Source organism: Vitis riparia, chromosome 9 (assembly GCF_004353265.1).
Source record: "Vitis riparia cultivar Riparia Gloire de Montpellier isolate 1030 chromosome 9, EGFV_Vit.rip_1.0, whole genome shotgun sequence".
In the NCBI taxonomy this organism is placed as follows: Eukaryota; Viridiplantae; Streptophyta; class Magnoliopsida; order Vitales; family Vitaceae; genus Vitis; species Vitis riparia.
In genome coordinates, this window is record NC_048439.1 from 6,668,995 (window position 1) to 6,690,578 (window position 21,584).

Below are 21,584 nucleotides of genomic sequence, written 5' to 3' on the forward strand. Positions count from 1 at the left end.
GTTGCTTTCAAATTTTCAAAATTTGCATCAATGATAAATTGAAGTTTCCGGTTTGAAGGATAAATATTTTGAAAATTTTCATAAGAGAACATTTATTATTAAAAAAAGGTTTAAATAAACTTTGTAATTTGATGGAAATAAATATTTTTTGAATCTTTTTTAAGATAAAATATTTATTTAATTGAAATCAAAGAAGAATTTTATGAAAATAAATTTTAAAATTTAAGATGAGAGATTCTATATCAAATTAACTTGTAGATAAAATACTTTCATGAAAATTTTAAATTTTTCAATATGTCATTCCCCTATTACACTGGCTTCCAATTATAAAATAATATTTTTTTAAATGGATCCTTAATCATCATAATTTATTTTGTATCATTTACTACAATTAAATTAAATGAATCATAATTTAATATTAAATATATTTTAAAATTAGACATTATAATCTAATATCGCAATATTATTATGAAATAATATTTAATATAATTTAATAATAAATATACATATTTTTTTAATCAATACATACTATATTATTATCAAATATAATAAATCATATTATACATATCAAATCTTTTAATAAAACAATTTTAAAATATCTATTATACTTCTAATTATATTTTTATAAAACTTTTTTTATATTTTTATGAATTTTAATCAATTTTAGACGTATCGATAATTTTTTTTCAAAATATTTACCAATATATCTTATATATCCATAAAATTGAAATACCGATATATATATATATATATATATATATATATATATGTGATTACCAGTATTTTTATCCTTGCATACAACTAAAAAGACCAAGCAAAAATAGGGGGAAAATAAAATAATATAGAATACTACTAAAATTTAACTCTCAAAATGTCTACCGAAATAATAACCAGGTATTATAACACCATATAATCATAGAGATGATTCAACTAGGCCTAGTTTTCAAGCTCTCTAACGCCTCATCCAGTTCTTGGAAAATCAAGAGTCCTAAGCAAAAGGAGGATCCCTGTTATGCTCTCACTGTGGACTTCAATATTCTACATAGAAACACTGGCATAAATTAAATCAATACTAAGTGCCTCATGTGAATAGCTTCCATGCCAGCAAAGAACTCCCATCATGATGGCACTGCACATTTTTAAAAGAGAATGTGTAAGACTCTGCTCTGTTATATAATCAACAAGGAAATCAAACATGAAGAACAAAACAAGATGTGGGTACATGCATCAATATCACTCATCTGACACAAGGTAAATAGAAATTTAAAAAAGAGGCTTCTTTCATTAATTTCAAGCATCTTTGTTTTGCCCAAAACCAAGACTATCACCAATACTGCATTGAAAATACCAATCTGACTCTAAAGAATCAAGTTTCACTTTGAATCGTGTATTAGCTCCAGCTCCCCAGCTTCCTAAGGAGATGACAGAATTTTATATTCTACAATTTTCCTCTATAAAATGTAAGATTTAACAGAAACTCCACTGATTATTATGTGTTATATGTAATATGTTTATATGGTATAGTTACAACAAATAAGTCAACCAGAGGGTAATCTCAATTATAGTTTCAAGGTTTCATCAAGTATGGCATGCCAAATCAAATCAAATTTCTTTACCAGAAACTCAAATTAAAAAAGAAAAAAAAAAAAAGAGGTAAAAGCAAAGCATGGCATATGGAAGGGACTAAATCTGACTCTTTTTAAAAAGTCTGTTTTGCAAATACATATATATTAGGCCTAGAATTTGCAAATCAAGACCCTTGATCTCAAACTTCCTGCTGGATGATACCACAGTTGACTGAAAAATTTTGGCCACATGCAAGGGATTCTTCGTTTCTTAGGTCTAAGAATGAGTTTTCCATCACTTTATTTTGCTAATTAGACATTATTTTGTACTCATTTTGCTTAATCTTTTCGGTAGGGGTTTATCCCCTAGATGATGCAAGAACAGGAAGGAGCCATACTGTATGTTGAAGTATCAATTTGCTCAGGAAGTTCCTTTATATCCACCTCAAACCTCTCCTGAACCTGAAACCAAGGTTGTAAATCTCGGATTAAGACAAGCAGACCAACAAGATAAAATATAACCAAGAAACTGTGACCCCATCAAAATAAAGATGGCTTGCAAACCTGATTAAGAACATCAGAGTCGGATGCAGATGAGACAAATGTTATTGCAAGCCCTTTGGTTCCAAACCTACCAGCCCTACCAACCTGTCAAGAATTGAAAGCCCAGAGGAGAAAAAAAGTTTAAGATGGGGTCAATTGCAATCTAGTGACAAAAATATGATGGAAATGCATCTCTACAAATGTAACATACCCTGTGAAGGTAGGTGTCAGCAGAGTCTGGCATGTCATAGTTTATAACAATGTTAACTCGCTCAATATCAATTCCTCTGCCAACTAAATCTGTTGCCACAAGGATTCTTTTGTGCCCCTCCTTGAAATTCTTGTAGCGTGTTAACCTTTCTTCCTGAAAAAGACATACCAAATGAAACTGAAAAAGACATACCAAATGAAACCATAACCAACAAAATCTTCTTTTGACGCAATAGAGTAGAAAAGGTAAAACAATAACATTACAAACTATCAAACCACACCATTTTTTGGAAGGGAAAATAATTTAACTCTTATAGCTGTTAAACCTGGAAAAGGCATACCAAACCTAAACCATAACCAACAAAATCATCTTTGACCCAATACAGCAGAAAAAGGAAAAATAACAATATTATAAAACTACAAAACCATGCCATCATCTTCTGGACAGGAAAATATGCAAATTATAACCCTAGTACAAAAGAGAACGCGATAAGGCCAAGAGAGTGTGACGTAAAGAGGAGAGGAATTAACATCATCCACACCTGCCCTTGAGCCACTGGCTGATGGAACATAAATGGTTGACAGACTTTCTTTCTTTTGCTATACAACTCTGACTTAAAAGAAACCTCACTCCACTAAACGATTAATGGTTAAAAAGAGTCACCCAAGCAAAGTATTTCCATATTCTTCTACAAGCTACCTGATATCTTCCCCATTTGACAGAGCCTGAAAGAATTATTTTAGTGAAAATCTTCCGCCTGAACAAGTTCCATTATGTCAAGTTCACCCTATCCCTAGCCATCTTCACTCTGCATCTAATCGAAAAATGATTAAACCACTTCCAATTCCTAATCACTGAAGTTACTGGCAAACCTAATCTACCAGAGGGCCATATTTCAGACCAGCATCATTATCCTGCCAATATGGCCTATTTGTTTCTGGCTATTCTATAAACACAGGGAAGATTATCCTCATCAGGTTCTCAGCATACCACACATCATGCAAAACCTTACCTTCTGCCTGCCTCTCACTAAATGGTTATAAGGCTCAAGGAAGAGTAAAAGGAGAGGAAAAAAAAAAACCCCATCCATTTGTTCTAGAAAAATCATGCACATCAAGAAAATCAAAACCATTGAAACAATTTAATAATAAAAAATTAAAAAAATTAAAAAAAAAAAAAAAAACAGCAGCAGGTAATGGGGGAATAAATTAAAGAGGAGAATTTTTTATAATCAACAAATATCCATAACATCAACTAAATTCTCTACCAAATCTACAATCTAATGGTAAACTCATTGTAGTTCTTTCCCAGCATATTTTTTTATAATCCACAAATATCAGTGCCATTAACTAAATTTTCTACCAATCGACAACCTAATGGTAAACTAGCACCCACTGTAGCTCTTTCCCAGCCTGCCTTTTGATATAGGTATAAGACATGCTTCACAGTGGCTGTCACCACGATTATATTTTACTTGAGAAAATGTGCCCCCCTTTTTTTTGGCAGGTAAATTAAAATAACATATAAAAAGTTCTGGGAAAATGGGGCAACAAAGTACATACCAAGTATACAAGTAACACCAAGGGGCAAGCATAAAAGAAGAGAGAAGAGCAAATAACAACCACCCTGACAAAAAACCCTGACTGACATCCCCACAAAGCTATTTTTTGATAAATAAATAAATAGCTTTGTGGGGATGTCAGTTAGGGTTTTTTGTCAGGGTGGTTGTTATTTGCTCTTCTCTCTTCTTTTATGCTTGCCCCTTGGTGTTACTTGTATTCTTTGTATGTACTTTGTTGCCCCATCAAGCTGGCAATCTTCAATAGCTTTGTGGGGACATCCCCACAAAGCTATTGAAGATTGCCAGCTTGCTGAAAGGCTGTTAGAAGAATGCTCCTCCCCCTCTGAACTGCAACTGGCCTCCAACACCTTAAGAGTGTTCCATCTCCTTAACCCTGACCACACCTCCCTTACACATTGAACCATTCACAGCATTCCCTAAAAAGTCCAACACATTGTCATTTTGAAGCATCATCCTAAGTGGCCCAATTCCAGGTCCCAAAGGAAAGCCCTTCCTTTGACTAAGACTCAATCTCCCAACCAATGTCGTCTCCCTAGCATTGTTTCACTGGACCACTGCCATCAACAAGCAATCCATTTGAAGAAATAGAAGGGGATGAAGGGAAAGAAGACCTACCTTTTTTTATTCAGAAATAAGAAGACCTACCTTCAAAACCGTCACTTCTCATCCACTCTTAAAACCCACCCTGCCGGAGCCTGAGACAACACCTTCAAAAGGGGTTCAATGAAGGTCTTCTCAGACCTGAAAATCTCTCCATCAAAACGAGAACTTGAAGAACCTCTTTGGCGTTTAACCCATAGCCTCTTTGAAGGGTTGGAAAGAAAGTCCTTTGGGCCATCTCGCTAAAGAGTTAGAAATTGAAACCTTCGGACAGACCACAAAGGGTGTGTCCCAAATTTTCCAAGCCCACTGAAGCTTCCTGCTGCTTTAGGCCAAACCAAAAGAGACTTGCAAGAGCTCCCACCACCCTAATCCTTGTCTCTAGAAGATTTGAGGCCCAACAACCGACCAAGAGACCCAAAATGAAGCTTCCTGCTCCTTTAGGCCAAACCAAAAGAGACTTGCAAGAGCTCCCACCACCCTAATCCTTGTCTCTAGAAGATTTGAGGCCCAACAACCGACCAAGAGACCCAAAATGGTCAACAACCAAGTTATTGTCGTTCTCCAAAAGGCCTTTGCCATTGCATGAGCAAAGAAGCTTGGCTTTAGCCCAACGTCTGCAATTCTTTACTAACACATTTCTCATCTTCTAACTCCACTCTCCTAACCACATGAGCACTTACCACACATTCATCCATGACATATGGGTCTCTAGAACACCCCTTAGAGACCACCAACATCAACCATCGCAGATGTTCCCACCGTAGTTGGACAGCAAGGACAACTTCCCTATCGACAACAAGCACCTAGCCAAGCACCTTCCTCCCACTAAATTGATGAGGATTCTAGCCCATCTCAAGTGACACCTTTTCACTTTCTCCTCATCCACTACCATGAAGCCACCACAAGCATCCTAAAGCCTCTCAAAGAACTTTGTTCCCCACAGATGAACTAGTAACCCTAACACCATCACCCAAACTTCACCATCATGAACCCCTTCCCTAAAGCAACGAGCATCAAGCCTCCACCAATCCAATTGCAAACTTCTTCCCTTATACAGACTGCTCCCCATAGGCCATACCCTTTCAGGTTCAAAAACATTACCAAACTCAAAGACTGTTGTAAATCGCCTTTCAATCTCCAAGAATGCCTTGAACAAAATTTCAAGGAGCCCATAATTGGCAATTGACCTCCAAAATCATCCTATCTCCCACTAAGCATTTCTTGAGGGACTCCAAATTTCTCAAAACCTCCTCCATTTTGTTCTCAATCCAAACTGCCTCACCCACGTCCCTCTTGCCTCTGTTCAACACCTGTACAAGGGAAACACACTTTGAAGGGGCTCCCCGTCCCTCATCCTCCAAACGTCAAACAGTATCCTTGGGGATTCAAATGGCCTAAGCACAAGGATAACCCTGATGCTCCCTAATTTGGAGGCAAGGGTCTGCCTTGCCCTTGGGAATTCCCTATCTTCCAGGAAGACCAAGGAGAACCTTTTCTCCTTCGTAGACAGCTAAACAAATAAAAGAATTGTTGGTTTTTTAAAAAAAAAATGTAAGAAAAGATCTATTAAAAAGAGGCATCAAAAAAGCGACTCAAGGTTATACAATACCTATACACCCACCGCCAAACCGGCCAAAAGTACAAATAAACAAGCACCCAGCTGGGCAAAAAAACAACCTTATCTAAAGCCCAACTAATCAATAAAACTAACTAAAGTTAGAGGGCGATCAGCTATAAACAACTTGGCCTCTGACCAAAGGGAAAAAACAAAAAAAGTATTTGTCTCTAGATTGACAACACATCATCATTGAAGGCCAACATTGTTGTTGCGCAAAGCTCCAGCTTGTAGCCCCTTCCACCTTCATTCCACATCTTCCTAAAGGACTTTCGGGCCTTCCCTTTGTAGCAAGCTTCCACCCCCTCCAACAACCAAGCTGGACCCCTCTCTCCAAATCAAATCCAAAAGGAAAATTCCCAACTCCTCCCCACAATCTCCCCAACAGCCTTACCTTTGACCATCTCCATTGAAATCTCCAAGGATTTCGATTCCAGATTGAACCAGCCTTTTCCTCCATGGGATTCCATCACATAGCAAACCCCAAAACCCTAGATTCTAGCATTTTTCTCAACCACCCTTCAAAGAAAGCATTCTTCTGTTCTGTAATTACGCTTCTCCCCTCTATAATTCTCCTTTCCTTTAGCAAATTCTGAATAGTTATGTTTTTCCTGTTGACTCCAAAAATCTTTTAGAACAAGGTCTTGATCAAAAGACAGTTATTCATTGCATAACCTTCATAATAATTAAGAGATAAAAGTCAGAAAATGAAAATTGGAAACCTTATGTGACAACCAATTACAAAGAATTTTTGTGCCCTACAAAAGCACAACCATGCCTCCCTCCATCCCTCCCTCCCTTCTAAATTCAACTCTTTCATTGCTTCGTCAAAAAATCTTTAGCACCACCATCACTCATAGGATCCTCTAAGGAATCATAATCATATCTAGTTGTCATATTATCCTCCCATAAACACCATCATTGATAGGATCCTCTAAGGAATCATAATCATATCAATTGCAGTGGTAGTATTTCGTATCTATCATTAATACACTAACAATTACATATGAGATCAACCATTAGAGTGGCCAATAATTCTCTTTATTTCTTCTCAATCGCCTTTTTGACCCACCATTTGAAGGGTTAATTGGAAGTCAACTAAGCCCCTTTTTGTAAAAAAAATCCAATTAAAACCTAGATCTAAGACAGAACTTATAAAATTTATACCAAAAGCCCACAATAACATAGATCTCATTAAAATTTGTAGAATATGGAGACTTAATTCTCTTATAAAATATATGCCAAAAGCCCACTATGGCCCCACACCCATTAAAGCCACTTGAATATTCAAGGTTTAAGCCTCAACAACCTAAGTTGTAGACTCTTGCCTTGCGTCTCATAAGCCTCAATAGCCTTTTGAACAGTGACTGATGGTTGCCAAGAATAATCCCCCCCCACAATATATGTACATACATACATACATACATATATATATATATATATATATATATATATATATATATATAATTAAAAATATATCTTCCTCCAAAACCACAAAGGGAAAAAGTTATAAAAAGGAAAAGGAAAAATAAAAAGAGGGTGACCATTGGTAAATCAATGTTTTCTTTGTAAACTTGAGCAATTGTTTTACCATATTCTCCTTCATGGTACCAAAGCAAGGGTTCTATGGTAGTTGTCGTTCTCCTTATTCGGTATAGCTTGGGTGCTCTACCCATGGTATTCATATATATATATATATATATATATATATATATATATATATATATATATATATATATATATATATATATATAACCAATAAAATAATAAATAAATAAACCAATAAAAAAAAAGAACCACATAAAGAATAAAATTAAAAATATATCTTCCCCACCAAAACCACAAAGGGAAAAAGTTAAAAAAGGAAAACGAAAAATAAAAAGAGGGTGACCATTTGGTAAATCAATGTTTTCTCTGTAAACTTGAGGAATCCCTTTACCATATTCTCCTTCATGGTACCAAAGAAAGGGTTCTATGGTAGTTGTCGTTCTCCTTATTCAGTATAGCTTGGGTGCTCTACCCATGGTAAAAGATACTCTGTCAAGTTGGCATGGCTCCTTCATACAAAAGAAACAAATAAGGGTGTGGGTGGTCACTTCTCTCTGCATGTTTTGGTCTATTTGATAGGAATGAAATTGAAGTGTCTGAAAATGGAGAAAAATTCTTGTTGAGAGAGATGGTGGTCTTTATGGCTTCTCTTTCAAGGTCTTGCCTCTAGGTTTTTAATGTATACATCCTGTGTACTTCAGTGTACCTTTTCTTCTGTAATCTATATATGCATATCTTTCTTTGCCTATGAAAAATAAATAAATAAAAAGAAAGAAAACCAACACCTCCACAAAAAAATAAAAAAATAAAAAAGAGAGTGCAACAAATTATGTTGAGGTTGGCACATAGGAGTATGTGTAAGGAATTACCCGAATGAGTAATGAGATGCAAGGTAGACTACAATAAATGCATGCATGACATAAACATCACTAAGCCTAAAAGAAGTCCTTGATCTTTTGAATGAGGGATGCCTGAGCACAACTGGAAAAAAAAAAGAATAGGACCATGTATTTAGGAAGTCACATTTGCTAAACCACACTAGATGGCCTTTTTATTATCTTATTAAACTAATTGGTTCTGGCACTTCAACCAATAAATTTCTGTTCAATTTCTATAAAACCCCAATTGACAAGGAAAGCTAGCCCTTAATTTTATTGATCTTTAAAATGCTTGACTAATCTATTACTTAATCTTAATGATAAAAAGCATAACCTCTCTTATTGTTTTTTTCCTTCCCTCCCCCTTCCTCTTTTTTTCTCTGGCAAAAGCAAAATATTATGCATATATTGCTACAAGTGTCTTTAAAAAAAGGGGTGCAATCCGCATCCATAAGAAGTATACAAACAGCACACCAACCAAAATAATAATAATAATAATAATAATAATAAAGGGAAAACCAAAATGTTGACAAGCTAAACAATCCTCATATCATCTACAAGATCCAATAAGAACACAAGCCCATGACACACCAAACAAAGAGAATAAATGGACCATAACAAGAAGTCTATTTGAATGGAAAGATAATGTGTTCAACTGAACATAGATATTCCTTGCAAAGGCAACACCCAATTGAACAAACTCCCAACTCCTCCCCATTTGTTGGTCAATAGTCAATCATACAGAGTCAAACAACTTCAACCTTCTTATTATTAAATATCCTATGGAAACAAAAACAAATTTCAGGTATACAAAGTAAAATGACAAAAAAAAAAGTTATTTAGAAAGCACATAAAAACCCCTCTATCCGCTTCATAGAGAAAAAAGCACCATTTTTTATAGAGATAAATGCACTTCCACATCATCATAACTGAAACAGGCAATGGTTTCTTTTCTTAGTCTTCCAAGAAATAGATCAATGATTGGGATACTTATACTAGGATTAAAGAACATGACCACAATACAGGGCATTAGGAGCCTGAACCTTGTTCACCCACTACCATCCTAAAAGGAACTTTGTAAGGTTTCTATAATCATGATTAGGATAATGGAATCAAACCTTTTAAACTTGAGCATAAACATTGTAACAACCCTCTCCCTCGTATTTAGATATTGTTCGCTTTGGGCTCATAAGTGCCCATAACTTTTAAAACACATCTATACATGTAGTGCCAGCAATTTCTTTTCCCAATCAACATGGGATACCACAATCACACATCATGCAAGAATGACATCCTTATCAAGTCCTATAGGATTGTGGACTAGACAAACAAGCACTCCTTGTGGAGTCAAACGGAATCCAATAGCAAGGTCGAGGATCAGCTTTGATACTATGAATAGCGACTCACTCCCTCCTATGTAGATATTGTTCGCTTTGAGCTTAGAGACCCCCATGGCTTTAAAACATATCTTACACAATCAAGAAGACTTTATGACATTCCCTCTCTAATAGATGTGGGATATCACAAACATAGTTGTGATCAACCATTAGTTTAAATAAGCAACAAATAGCTTATAAGAAAACTAACATAATGGAGAATCATCTCCACTAGTGAATAAGAGAATCACACCCTAGGAAACAGAATGAGGCATTGTACTTTTGAAGACCAGGTAGGAGAAAACAACACCATTATTGCTCTCCCAGTCTTGAACTGGTTCCTTGTAAGCAATATTAAAAAAGGGGGCTACTTCAAGATCACTAGCCATGCCCAAACCTAGTCATAAAGATCCAAGCAACCCACTTAGTGTGCCGTCCTTAGATCACCCTCTTTTTGCCCTCTCCTTCCCTACTCCAACATTACATAGCATGTAGTTGAATTATTATTCTAAAGGTTAAACATACCGTGAAGCCAAAACCAACAGTAGCAAACAGAAGAATAATGTGCATTGACTAGCTTTATTCAGTAAAGGCATTATTTCATCAAATCATATTGTACATTCATCCAAGCAGTTTGCCTTTCACTATAGACATTTGTACCTGTGAGCTAATAATTCTGCAATGTAGAAATTAATGTCCACCCAACTTAATATTTGTTTGTGACAAAGCTACATACGAAGTAGAACAAGCTGGCAGTTCAAGCTAAAGAGAAAACCAGAAAGCTGAAACTAATAAGCTATGGAATTACCAGTCATTATCAAGCAGGATCTAAGTGATAAAAAATACCTTTCTTCCTGAGGCATCCCAGAATGAATGCAGATAGAAGGGAAATTGCACTCCATCAGCAACTTGTTCAGCTCTGCTGCTCTGGTCACACTTTTAACAAAAATGACAACTTGGTTGAAGTCCAAGGCATCAAGGAGGTCATTCAGCTTCCGGTTCTTCTCCAGCTCACTCAATTTAATATAGTGCTGCCAGGAAAAAGAGAGTAATGCTATAAATGAAGTTTTAATTATTAAAATGTAGATGTGAAACTCAACTTTAACATAATAAAGATACCTGGACAAGACCATGGAGTGTCAATTTGGCCTCATCATCCACATAAATTTCCATTGGCTGAAAGGAACAGATGCATGACCAGCCACAAATAAGTACATAGGCACAAGATTTAGTACGTGATTTACAGATTAGACTCATAGCATGCAAAAGACACTAGACACAAATGTGCAAATACAATTGGTTGACAGAGATGTGTTAGGTGAGTGGGCTTGAAATAAGAGCTGGAAAGAGAGAGACAGAGACAGACAGACAGAGATCGATCTGGACTCCACCAACTTCAACCATTGTGTATCCTTCTTATATATCACCCATTTCCATTTTAAATAGAGGGCAGAGGGGCAATGATCAAATTTCAGTTTAAATTTTCCAGGTCAGTGGCAAAAAGAGATGCCTTGAAACGCCTGTGTGCTAAAAACTACATATTCGGCTGCTGCACGACCCACAGTTGTCAAATGCATGTGAATCATATTGTATATCTTTTTCATCTACGATATATCATTTTTTTTTTACACAATGGGAATTTTGTATGCACTTGTAAATGTTGAAGACAAGTTTTCTTATCACATCAACTTCACGAAATATGATATTTAAATACATTAGTCCATAAATTTCCCACCAATAAGAAGAAGAGGAAGAACAATAACAACAATACACTTCTGAACTTTTTTAACTACCATTTTAAGGACAGGCAAAGAGTGAGGGAACGGAAACTACCATATTGTATATCTTTTTCATCTACAATATATGTCAATTTTTTTTACACAATGGGAAATTTGCATGCACGTGTAAATGTTGACGACAGATTTTCTTATCACATCAACTTCACAAAATATGATAATTTAATACATTAGTCCATAAATTTTCCAATAATAAAAAGAAGAGGAAGAAAATAATAACAAATACAATTCTGAACTTTAACTACCATTAGGCAGAGAAAGACAGAAGGGAAACTACAAGTATGGCAATATACTTGTACACAATAGACATTTGTAACTACACGCTATTGCAAAGTTCTTTTGACAGACAAATATTAATTAAATGAAAAGAAAAATAAAGGAGGCATACTTAACCTAACAATTCAGCCAGTAAGCATATTCATCTCACAGATTAAACAAACACAGAGAAAGGAATTATTCAAAGCTAGAGAAAAGTAACATCAATACAACCAGAAGAACCCAATCTGTCTAGAAATTCCAGCAAGGAACCGCCTCTTTCTGTAGCATCCTTCATAGTCCACACATACAATGGAAGACAATCTCTTCAAGCTTCAGATTTTAGTGTTGAAACCTCCATCCTAAAATTCATCTTACTTCTACTAATACTCTCTCTTCAAAAATCTTCCCAATACTAAATCCCAAACTGACTTGCATATGTGAGTGGCTCCCAAAGGAGTCACAAAGATAGTGGATAAATTTCCCACTTTGCACCACATGTTGGCTTCTAGGGCAGCATTCTCCGCCAAACCCATCAGAATGAGCTGTCCCAGTTTTCCCTATACCCCAAATGCTTCAAAAATTTAACAATATACAATCGGTGTACTTCAATTGGTCCATCTCCTTCCCACATAATGAATACTGCAGTCCACATACAACTAATTCAGAACCAAGACACTCTCTGTCATAACCCAATCCACCAGAAAAGCATGCATAAAACCTTCCTCCACTCAATAAAAATAAACAAGGAGAAACAATATTCCCTCATTTCAAACCACCCCTATAACTCTCTAAGAAGCCACTCAAAGTGTACTCACAAGAAACAAGAGCATTAAATGCAAGTCCTAATTCTGAGCCACTTTGAACCAAAGCCCAAACAGCTTAGAATATCAATTAGAAATCCCAGTGCATGCTTTTTTTTTATTAAGGAATTTAATAGAAAAGGAGCCCAAAAGAAGGGGAAGCAACCACATACTGGAGGTATACAATGAGAACCTATCAAGCTGAAAACAACACTGCAAGAAGCTTAGTGAGAATTCAAATCATATAGGAAACCCAACAAAGACATAGGACCCACATCCAAAGACATCTTAGTCCACAACAACAAATAATGAATAATCGATTCGTTTAAAGCTTGAACAGACTGCTCCAAATCCTCAAAAAAATTTCCATCCACTCCCCCTATATTGCTCAAAACAAGCAAAAGGGAGAACTGTTTCACAAATTTTTCTGGGATTTCTCCCAACAAAGCTGCCTTATAACCCTAATAAAACCACTTTGACAGGCAGAGGAAGAACCCAAGAAAGTCCAAACAAATAAAGTAGAAATGCCACAGAGCTATAGCTATGCTACAATGGATCAGAATGTGGTTTGTCGACTCCCCTCTATCTCACTCTTACACCAGCAGCACCAGTTCACTAAAGGCCACTCCCACTCTTCAACTGTTCCCAGTCAAAATCTTACCCCAAGCTACTTTCCAGGAATAGAATCCCACTATCAAAGGAGCTGCAAATCACCATGGCTGGAAATTATCCCCTAACTAAATCAAAGGAAATTCTCAGTGGTTATTATTATTCACCCTTTTAAGTTTTCAATGCCTAACTTCCAAACCAACCAAACAAACTCATCTGTCTTGAATCAACACATTTATTTGCCACTACACCTATCATCCCCAAGTTAGTCAAATCATCCAAAGAAGGCATGTTCCATTACAATGAATATTCCCTATATCCATTACACTTGAGATTAGTCTGCAGCCTTTGTCCCTGACAGGTCACATGTGAGTTACCATATCAGATCATTCTCTCTCATTCCTGCTTCTTTTCAGAAAGAGAACAACAGAACAAAAATTATTACAAGTTCCAAAGAACATTTTCTTGAAAAAAAAGGAAAAAGAAAACAAAATGGCATTTCTAAAGTTCTATTGGGCCTAAAGCATCTTCAAAGGTTAGCATGTGATCATTCCACGTAAAAGTTCAAATTGACTTTTCTTAATCATCATACATGCCTCCCATATCAGTTCTTGTATATATCACACCATACATTGTACATTTAGTATATGCTACACTAATGATACAATACATTTTGGTTATATATGTCATTTTTCATGAAAATTACACTCATAAGCTTTTGACAATTATGGTAGACCTATTAAGTTTGAAAGTCAAAGTGAAAGTAATGTGTATGATAATACTTAGTCCATTGGAGGGCTGATTTTTCAAAAGTTTGATGCAATGAGAAATATGCATTTACATAGGGACTTCCTTAAGACAGATGCTACACATTATAGCCCCTATTATTGTTATAATTACTATCTTAAACATTAGTTTTTTATAGGCTTATTACAATTTTATCAACTTTATAGGATTATTACTATTTTATCATTGTTTTTTATAGATGTATATTATATGCATCCAATATAGCACTTTGATACAGAGCCCAAGCCGCTACAAACACCCTAGACCACACCTACAACAAATGCTCAACACAAAAAAGTTCAGTAACCACCAGGATAGAACTTCTAGAAGTAACACTAAACCCATGCTATAACTCTTGAGAGACTGGTAACTAAATCGGCAAAGAACCACTAAAATTGCAGGAGTTTATATGCCTCCAGTCAAGATATGGCCTTATGGAAAAGAGATGACTTCGAAATTCAAGTTGTAATTGGTAACTGAACATTACATCCTGCATAAACTTCTTGCAAACAGGCCGAATCTCTTTGCTGAGTGTAGCTGAAAACATCATAACTTGCTTATCATGAGGTGTCATCTTGAAGATCTCCTGCACATCTCTCCTCATGTCTGTTGAAGATAGAAATGATGCAGAATGAGAAGATTGGAAACAAGCAATGTAACATAAATAAGAGATTCAAAAATTTTCCAAATCGCAGAAAAGAGACTGAACACAAAATGCATACATACCAAGTGATTCAAGCATCTTGTCACATTCATCAAGGATAAAATGCCTCACATGTTTTAACCCAAGTTCTTTATCCCTTGCAAGAGCCAATATTCTCCCAGGTGTTCCAACAACAATATGGGGACATTCATTTTTCAGCAAATCCTTGTGAGTCTTGATACTGACACCACCATAGAAGACAGCCACCTTAATATCAGGCAAATAGGTGCTGAATCTCTCGAATTCATGACAGATCTGTAAAAGCAAATAACAGAGACTTTATGGAGCTGTTATTTATTCACAAAACTGTGATATAAAACCCCTACAACATTGGCAATAGCATCACAAACATCCATAATGAGTATTTAAATCTTTAAGACATACCTGGTAAGCTAATTCTCTAGTATGACAAAGAACTAGTGCAGCAACTTGTCCTGCAACAGGCTCAATTTGCTGCAGAGTTGAGAGAACAAAGACAGCTGTTTTTCCCATCCCAGATTTCGCTTGACAGATGACATCCATTCCTAAGATAGCTTGAGGGATGCACTCATGTTGCACTGATGAAGAAGCAAACAAAATCGGAGCAGACGAATCCTGAGTAAGTATAAATGACCTTCCAGATCCTTTTAATGGAAAGGTTTACCAAACCAGTTTTGTGGCCGAAATCATGAATATGTTAGTAATTATTACCTGAAAATATACAAAATAAAACAAGTTAAAGGTAGGTAAATTATGCACCAAAGGAATAAAAAGGAAAAAAAAAAATGAAATATCAGTTAAAGGAACATCCAAAAGGTGCTAAATTCTAGGGTGCAACAACATACCCCAACCACTACCAAAGACAAGTGCATGAGCAAAGCAAAGCAAAACTAAGCCATGAATGAACAAACTAAAAACTTTAAATTTGAAAGGAAAGAGGTTCCAAATATTTTTATGGGTCAGATTGGAGAAATAAGTCTACAAATCTCGGAGTTATCAATTTCATTCCTGCATGCATTTAGTCTCAATTATAGATAACAACATAACAGGCTATGAAAACATGTAAAATGGAAGTTAAGATACTCGCACACAATGATATTTCTACTCCTGAAATTGCCAACATGCTTTTTAAGGAAAAATATGGGAACAAAAAAATGAGGAACTTGATCAAAAATGAAGATGGAAACCAAAGCAAAATGGCCAACCCAAAACAAACAAGAACAACACAAAAACGGAAAACTAAAAAAGAAATGCATGAAACTTTAAGTCAGTGTGCAGTGGCAGAAGTAGGCAAAACAACAAGATACCAACAGCCCAGGAAAGGATTCCAAAGTTTAGCATCCAACAAAAGAAGAAAAAAGTCCCTACCCAAAGTGGTAACGGGTGCAGATAGGGGATGTTCCAAGTTTGATAAATCCATAACAAGGAAAAAAATAAACAAATTTACCAATCAAAAGAAAATTAGCAATTTTCAGAATAATTGTGAAAATCCTAGAAAAGAGTTACAATATCTTTGCCTTGCAAGAATGTAATCTACAACAGAAGATTATCAAAACAGCAGCATGAGAAGACAATGACATGAACCAAGTGGAACAACTATAAAAGCCTTAAAAGATTCTGTAACATCATAAAAGCCTTAAAAGATTCTGTAACATCTAGTCAAAAAGCTGTATTAATAAAACTTATTCAGAAACAACTTATTGAGATCAAATGATGCATTGATGATATCAATTAAAACTTTGCCTTCTGAAGGATGCTCAAATCCTGAATCTACAATTGATCGTAGAAGCTCTGGCTTTAACAAGAAGTCTCTGAATCCTGAACTGTGAATTCCAACATAGCCCCTACATCAAAAAGAACCAAGAATTAAAGTTAAATTTAATCCGTCACTAAGAGGAACCCCATTATGATTATTCTAGAAATATAGTACAAGGAGACTTAAGTAAATGGGACTTCCAACAAATGAAACACCTAAATATTGGGCCCTCCCACAAAAAGGCAGAAAAATCAACATATGCACATTTAGTCCATGCTACAAGCATAAAAGGGCCATGAGCATTAAACCTACTAAGGAGGATAAGTTGATAGTGAAAGGAAGGTTGTTTGGGTAACAAGTTATGTGTGGTCTGTGGAACCCACTTACATCTAAGTCGCTGTCTAGTTTCTATTTTTAACAATCATATCAACAAGAGAGAGTTAATTGAGCTGTCTAGTTACTATTTTTAACAATCATTTCAACAAGAGAGAGTTAATTAAGAAATCCCACTCATAAAAATAAATAAGCGGATGACCAATTTACCTATTCCACCAATAGTTGAGATAGATGCTAATAAAAGGAAGACACAGGGCATTTAACTCTCACCATTCTGGAAAAGCTCTACATGCACTTGTAAAAACTATTGAGCTTTACCACATGCCACCAAAAACATCAGATCTCATAATTCCAAAAAACATGATGAATTCCCAACTAGAAAGCAGGAAACTACTGCTAAATTTAACCCTATTAAATTAAAAAACAAATTGTTGATAAAACTCCAATGGCGCCTTTGTGTCATTTATATCATACTTACCTAGAATAAGAGTAAGTTTAGGAAGTGTTTCTAGCCTTTCTAAGACTTGAAAAATAAAAAATTTCGAATGTTAGAAATGTCAAAAACACTTCCTGGAATCATTGCCAAACACACTCTAAATATTCTATTTATACTGTTCAGCCAATTCCAATATTAAATATCAGGACACTTAATTTGAATAAGGAGAAAATGTAAAGCGGAGAAGATAATAAGCAACACACACACACACACACACACACATACATACATATATACATAGTAAACAAGTTTTTATACTCTGCTGGGTTGCTGAAAAAAAAAAATCAAAAATGAGTAGAGGGGAAAAAAATTAGCTGTGCAAAGAAAAAGTTTTGCTAGAACTAAAGATTAGCAAGCAAAAAACACACCTGCCAAGATAAAAGAAAAAATAAAAGCAGAAGCTCAAGAGTGGGACTCTAAAATTTTACAACACTTAAGACCCAATGAACCAGCCGCTAAACATGCCGTTCCTTTTTCTTTCTTTTTTTTCTTTTTTTTCTTTTTTTTTGCTTTGATTTTCCTTCACTTTCCCAGCAACCAAACAGAGCTGAAGTTTCGCGAGAAAAAACAGAAGTGAGAAAGCCGGAGAAAGAAACTCACTTCTTGGCGGATTCGCCTGCGGCTTTGGAAGCAACGGAGTCGGGGGCTTTTTCATCTTCTTCTTCGTAGTCGAGAAGCTCTTCCTCGTATGCATCATTGTCCCTTGCTTCTCCCATTTCCTCCTACACAGAATAACAAGATCCACTTCTAGGGTTAGAATTAGGGCTTTGAAATTTGAACCAGAAAATCTCCAACTTCTTTCGAGTTTACCTCTTGAGCTCGAAAACCAAACTAGGGTTAGGGTTTGAGATTTGAGGGGTCTGCGAAAACAAAATTAAAAAGACAAAAAATCGGAGATAAGGAGGGAGAAAGAGAACTAGTAGGGTTCGAGGTGAGTGAGAGAAGATATAGAAAATGACCTTGTACAAATGTACGGAAATACCCTAAAACTTAGTCTGATATTTAAGAAATATGATGTTTTGTATGGGCATTTCAGTCTTTTGAAAACTTGGAGTTTTTTCCCTTTTATATCCTTATCCCCCGATAAGAATGAAAATATATATATATATTTGGTAGGTCAAAGCAAATTTTCATCCAATTAAATTTTGTGAATTTTTCATGCTTCAAATGAACTGTGATATATGAACCCAATATGCAAAACTAAAGCCCTTTTGTGAGGGTGTTTTCTAAAATTTGTTTTTAAAAACTGCTTTCTATTGTTTAACTTAAAAGTAGTTTTTAAAAACAAGATTTAAAAAATATAATCAAACAAACTCATATTTTTCTTTTGTCTTTAAAAGCTGGTAAAATCAACTCTTAGAATATGTTTAGTAGTATGATTTAAAAAGAGTTTCTATTTTTAAAAATATAAAATTATTTTTAAAATTTTTTAATACTATTTTATTGTTGTTCTATATAAACAATTTTTTAAAAACAAGTAGGATTATTTTCACCTGTTTTTCAAAACAAAATAAAAATATAGATTTGTTAGACCATGTTTCTAAAATTTGTTTTTAAAAAATGTTTTTAAGTTAAAAAAATAGAAAACAGTTTTTAAAAAATAAGTCTTAGAAAACATAATCAAACGGTCTTTACTAGTTCTCTAAAAATTATTTTCTATTTCACTTTATTTTTAAAAATTATTTTTAAAAAACAATTATCAAATAGTATTATAAATTTGTAAAAATAATTTTTCAGTTTTCATAAATAGAAAATCGTTTTTAAATCACATGATCAAACATACTCAAAATTTCTTACATAAAATAGCATAATTAATTAATCCCCTATTCACTAGGTGATAGATATAATGTCTATTTCCATTCTTAACTTTAATGAGATATTGCATAAAAATATCTTCTTCTTCTTCTTCTTTGTCGTTTTTTTCAAAATGAAGAAGAAAAATGGATTTTGAATTTGACTTATTGCTTGCTTTGCTTACTTTTGACAAGAAGCAAAAAAGGAACTTCTCTTGGATGCTAAACAAGGTAATAAAATAATAAACTATAATTTATTAGGTTCATCCTAATGTTAATTATTCATTTGTTTATTTTTATGACACAAATTCCTAAGAATGGGCAAAGGCTATATATGAGCATATCAAGCATAAACTATATAATTCAGGTTACAATCTTGAAAAATTGTACACAAATGTACCTATGCGAAGACAAGTACCTGACCATGGTTATAGTTATCGAATAGGGTCGAGATAACTCTAAAAGTAGGTTAAAAGGCATATATAGTAAAAAGGTCAAATTTGTGATGTTATGCACCCTTTTACACATCTTCGAAAAGATCGAAGGCTTTTGCATGAAAATGGGTTATCACTTTCATGTCAAGTGCTTCCTCGTCCTCTCAAGGGTTACCATGATTAGAGTTTTTAGGTTTGTATACATGTTTCTCACATTCAATCGTAATGTTTCAGGTTTGAGAATATATGGTGAAAATGCACTCAACTACCTTTCAAAATTATAAAGGAAAAAAAAAAAAAAAAACACCCAACACACAAATATCTATGTTGGGATTGAGGTTATGTCCATCTTAAAAAGGATGAGTCGTCTGTTTTTATATCTATGAGTCTTGATAGATACATCAATGATGAGATCATGTGAATATTGTTAAGATCATCATATGTTTCTTTGGATCTATTAACTTTATAATCAAAGTTTCAATTTCTTTCTAAATAGTATGTTTGGTTGAAATGTTAGATATAAGTACTACTAAGAGTACATTTGATTGTAATTCTACGAAATGTTTCTAACTTTTATAACACTTGAAATTTTTTATCTTTCAAGCATTAGAAAAATTACTACTAAATACACTTTAAATATCTTACCCAATCAAATAATAATACATACAAATTTGAATAATATAACCAAAATGCATGAATAAATGTAATGTGACTATATGTAATCAATTAGTTAATCGAAACCAGATGAAAGATCCATATGTACAAACATAAAAGGAAAAATTAGGTAACACAAAATAAAATAACAAGGGAATAGGGAGTCAATCATGCAATCATAGTCCACAAATCTCACTTGCTCAAACACCAAAATGGATAGAGTAATAAGAAATGAGGCCCATTAACTAACTAATTAAATACCAAATTTGTCCTAACTCATGTTCAGGCTTTATCTTCTAATAGTCCTCAATTAAGTTGTTATTTTTCGGATTCTTTCATAAAATAAGGGATGATAATAGGATGGGTTCTGGATAAAGCAATCTCATCCTATTTATTTAAAATAATTCTCATCCCCATTACAATAATAATAATAAAAAACCTAAATAGAGTGGGACATTTAAAATTTTATTATATGTGTTAAAAATAGGAAAATAAAAAAAATTAATTAAATTATTTTTTAAATTTAATTATATATAGAGGTGGGTGATGGGGGAGAGGCAAACCGATCCTATTAGGGGTGGTGTTGAGCTAGTACCCCAAAAAACTCACTCTATGGTCATTCCTACATGAGATCAATGTTACACACTTTTTTACTCTAAATTAGAGTTGACAATTACCTAATATTTTAATGAAAAATAAAATAAGAAATACATCTCAATTGATACAAATTATGTACGATCTCAAATAATGCAATAATAATAATAATAATGGCATGTAGAATGAGAACATGTCTAAGGGTTAGGTTGCCTAATTGAAATGTGTTAGATCCTTGACTGAGCTTGAAATATAGTGGTCTCTGCTAATGAAGTGGAAATCATTTTGATTATTAATTAATTTATTAATGTAGACATATCAAACAACAAAGCCAATATTTTTCTACCTGTTGTATTTGACATGGTGAAAATAAGTAAGTGCTATATGAATAATCAAGTGGTAAATTAGGGTTTTTTTTAGTAATTGTTTTCGAAAATAGTTTTAAAAAACAGTTTTTAAGAATAGTTTTTGAAAATTATTTTATAATGTTTTGTAAAACAAAAGTCTGCTTGAAAATCTAAAATGTTTTTAACATATATTTTAAAAATAAATTTTATATTTAATATTTTATTTTTAATCATTCTACGTGGTCGTATACTTATTTTTTAAAACAGGTGAAAACAATTAAAAGATATAATCTGAAAACACTTTATTTTAGTTTTTAAGAGC

At 34.2% G+C, this 21,584-nt stretch overlaps 1 protein-coding gene across 1 annotated transcript; it reads right to left on the bottom strand.

Moving 5' to 3' along the window:
- Positions 1 to 821: 821 nt before the first annotated feature.
- LOC117922058 (DEAD-box ATP-dependent RNA helicase 15-like) lies at positions 822 to 18,361 on the bottom strand. The gene is made up of 12 exons (XM_034840056.1): positions 18,251 to 18,361; positions 18,041 to 18,162; positions 16,596 to 16,696; positions 15,258 to 15,430; positions 14,897 to 15,128; positions 14,658 to 14,776; positions 11,041 to 11,097; positions 10,768 to 10,952; positions 2,320 to 2,464; positions 2,130 to 2,213; positions 1,964 to 2,027; positions 822 to 1,129 (listed from the first exon to the last, which is right to left on the bottom strand). The coding sequence occupies exons 2-12, from the start codon at positions 18,154 to 18,156 to the stop codon at positions 1,119 to 1,121; spliced, it is 1,287 nt and encodes a 428-aa protein (XP_034695947.1). The 5' UTR covers positions 18,157 to 18,162; positions 18,251 to 18,361; the 3' UTR covers positions 822 to 1,118.
- Between the last annotated feature and the right edge of the window lie 3,223 nt (positions 18,362 to 21,584).

Excerpts from the sequence above, each read along its gene's own strand:
- LOC117922058 (XM_034840056.1), bottom strand. The coding sequence starts at position 18,156 with ATGGGAGAAGCAAGGGACAATGATGCATACGAGGAAGAGCTTCTCGAC. Across the intron at positions 11,098-14,657 it reads GCAAGAAGTTTATGCAGGAT|CCAATGGAAATTTATGTGGA; the intron begins GTAATGTTCAGT and ends TGTTCCTTTCAG. Across the intron at positions 2,028-2,129 it reads ACTCTGATGTTCTTAATCAG|GTTCAGGAGAGGTTTGAGGT; the intron begins GTTTGCAAGCCA and ends CCTTGGTTTCAG.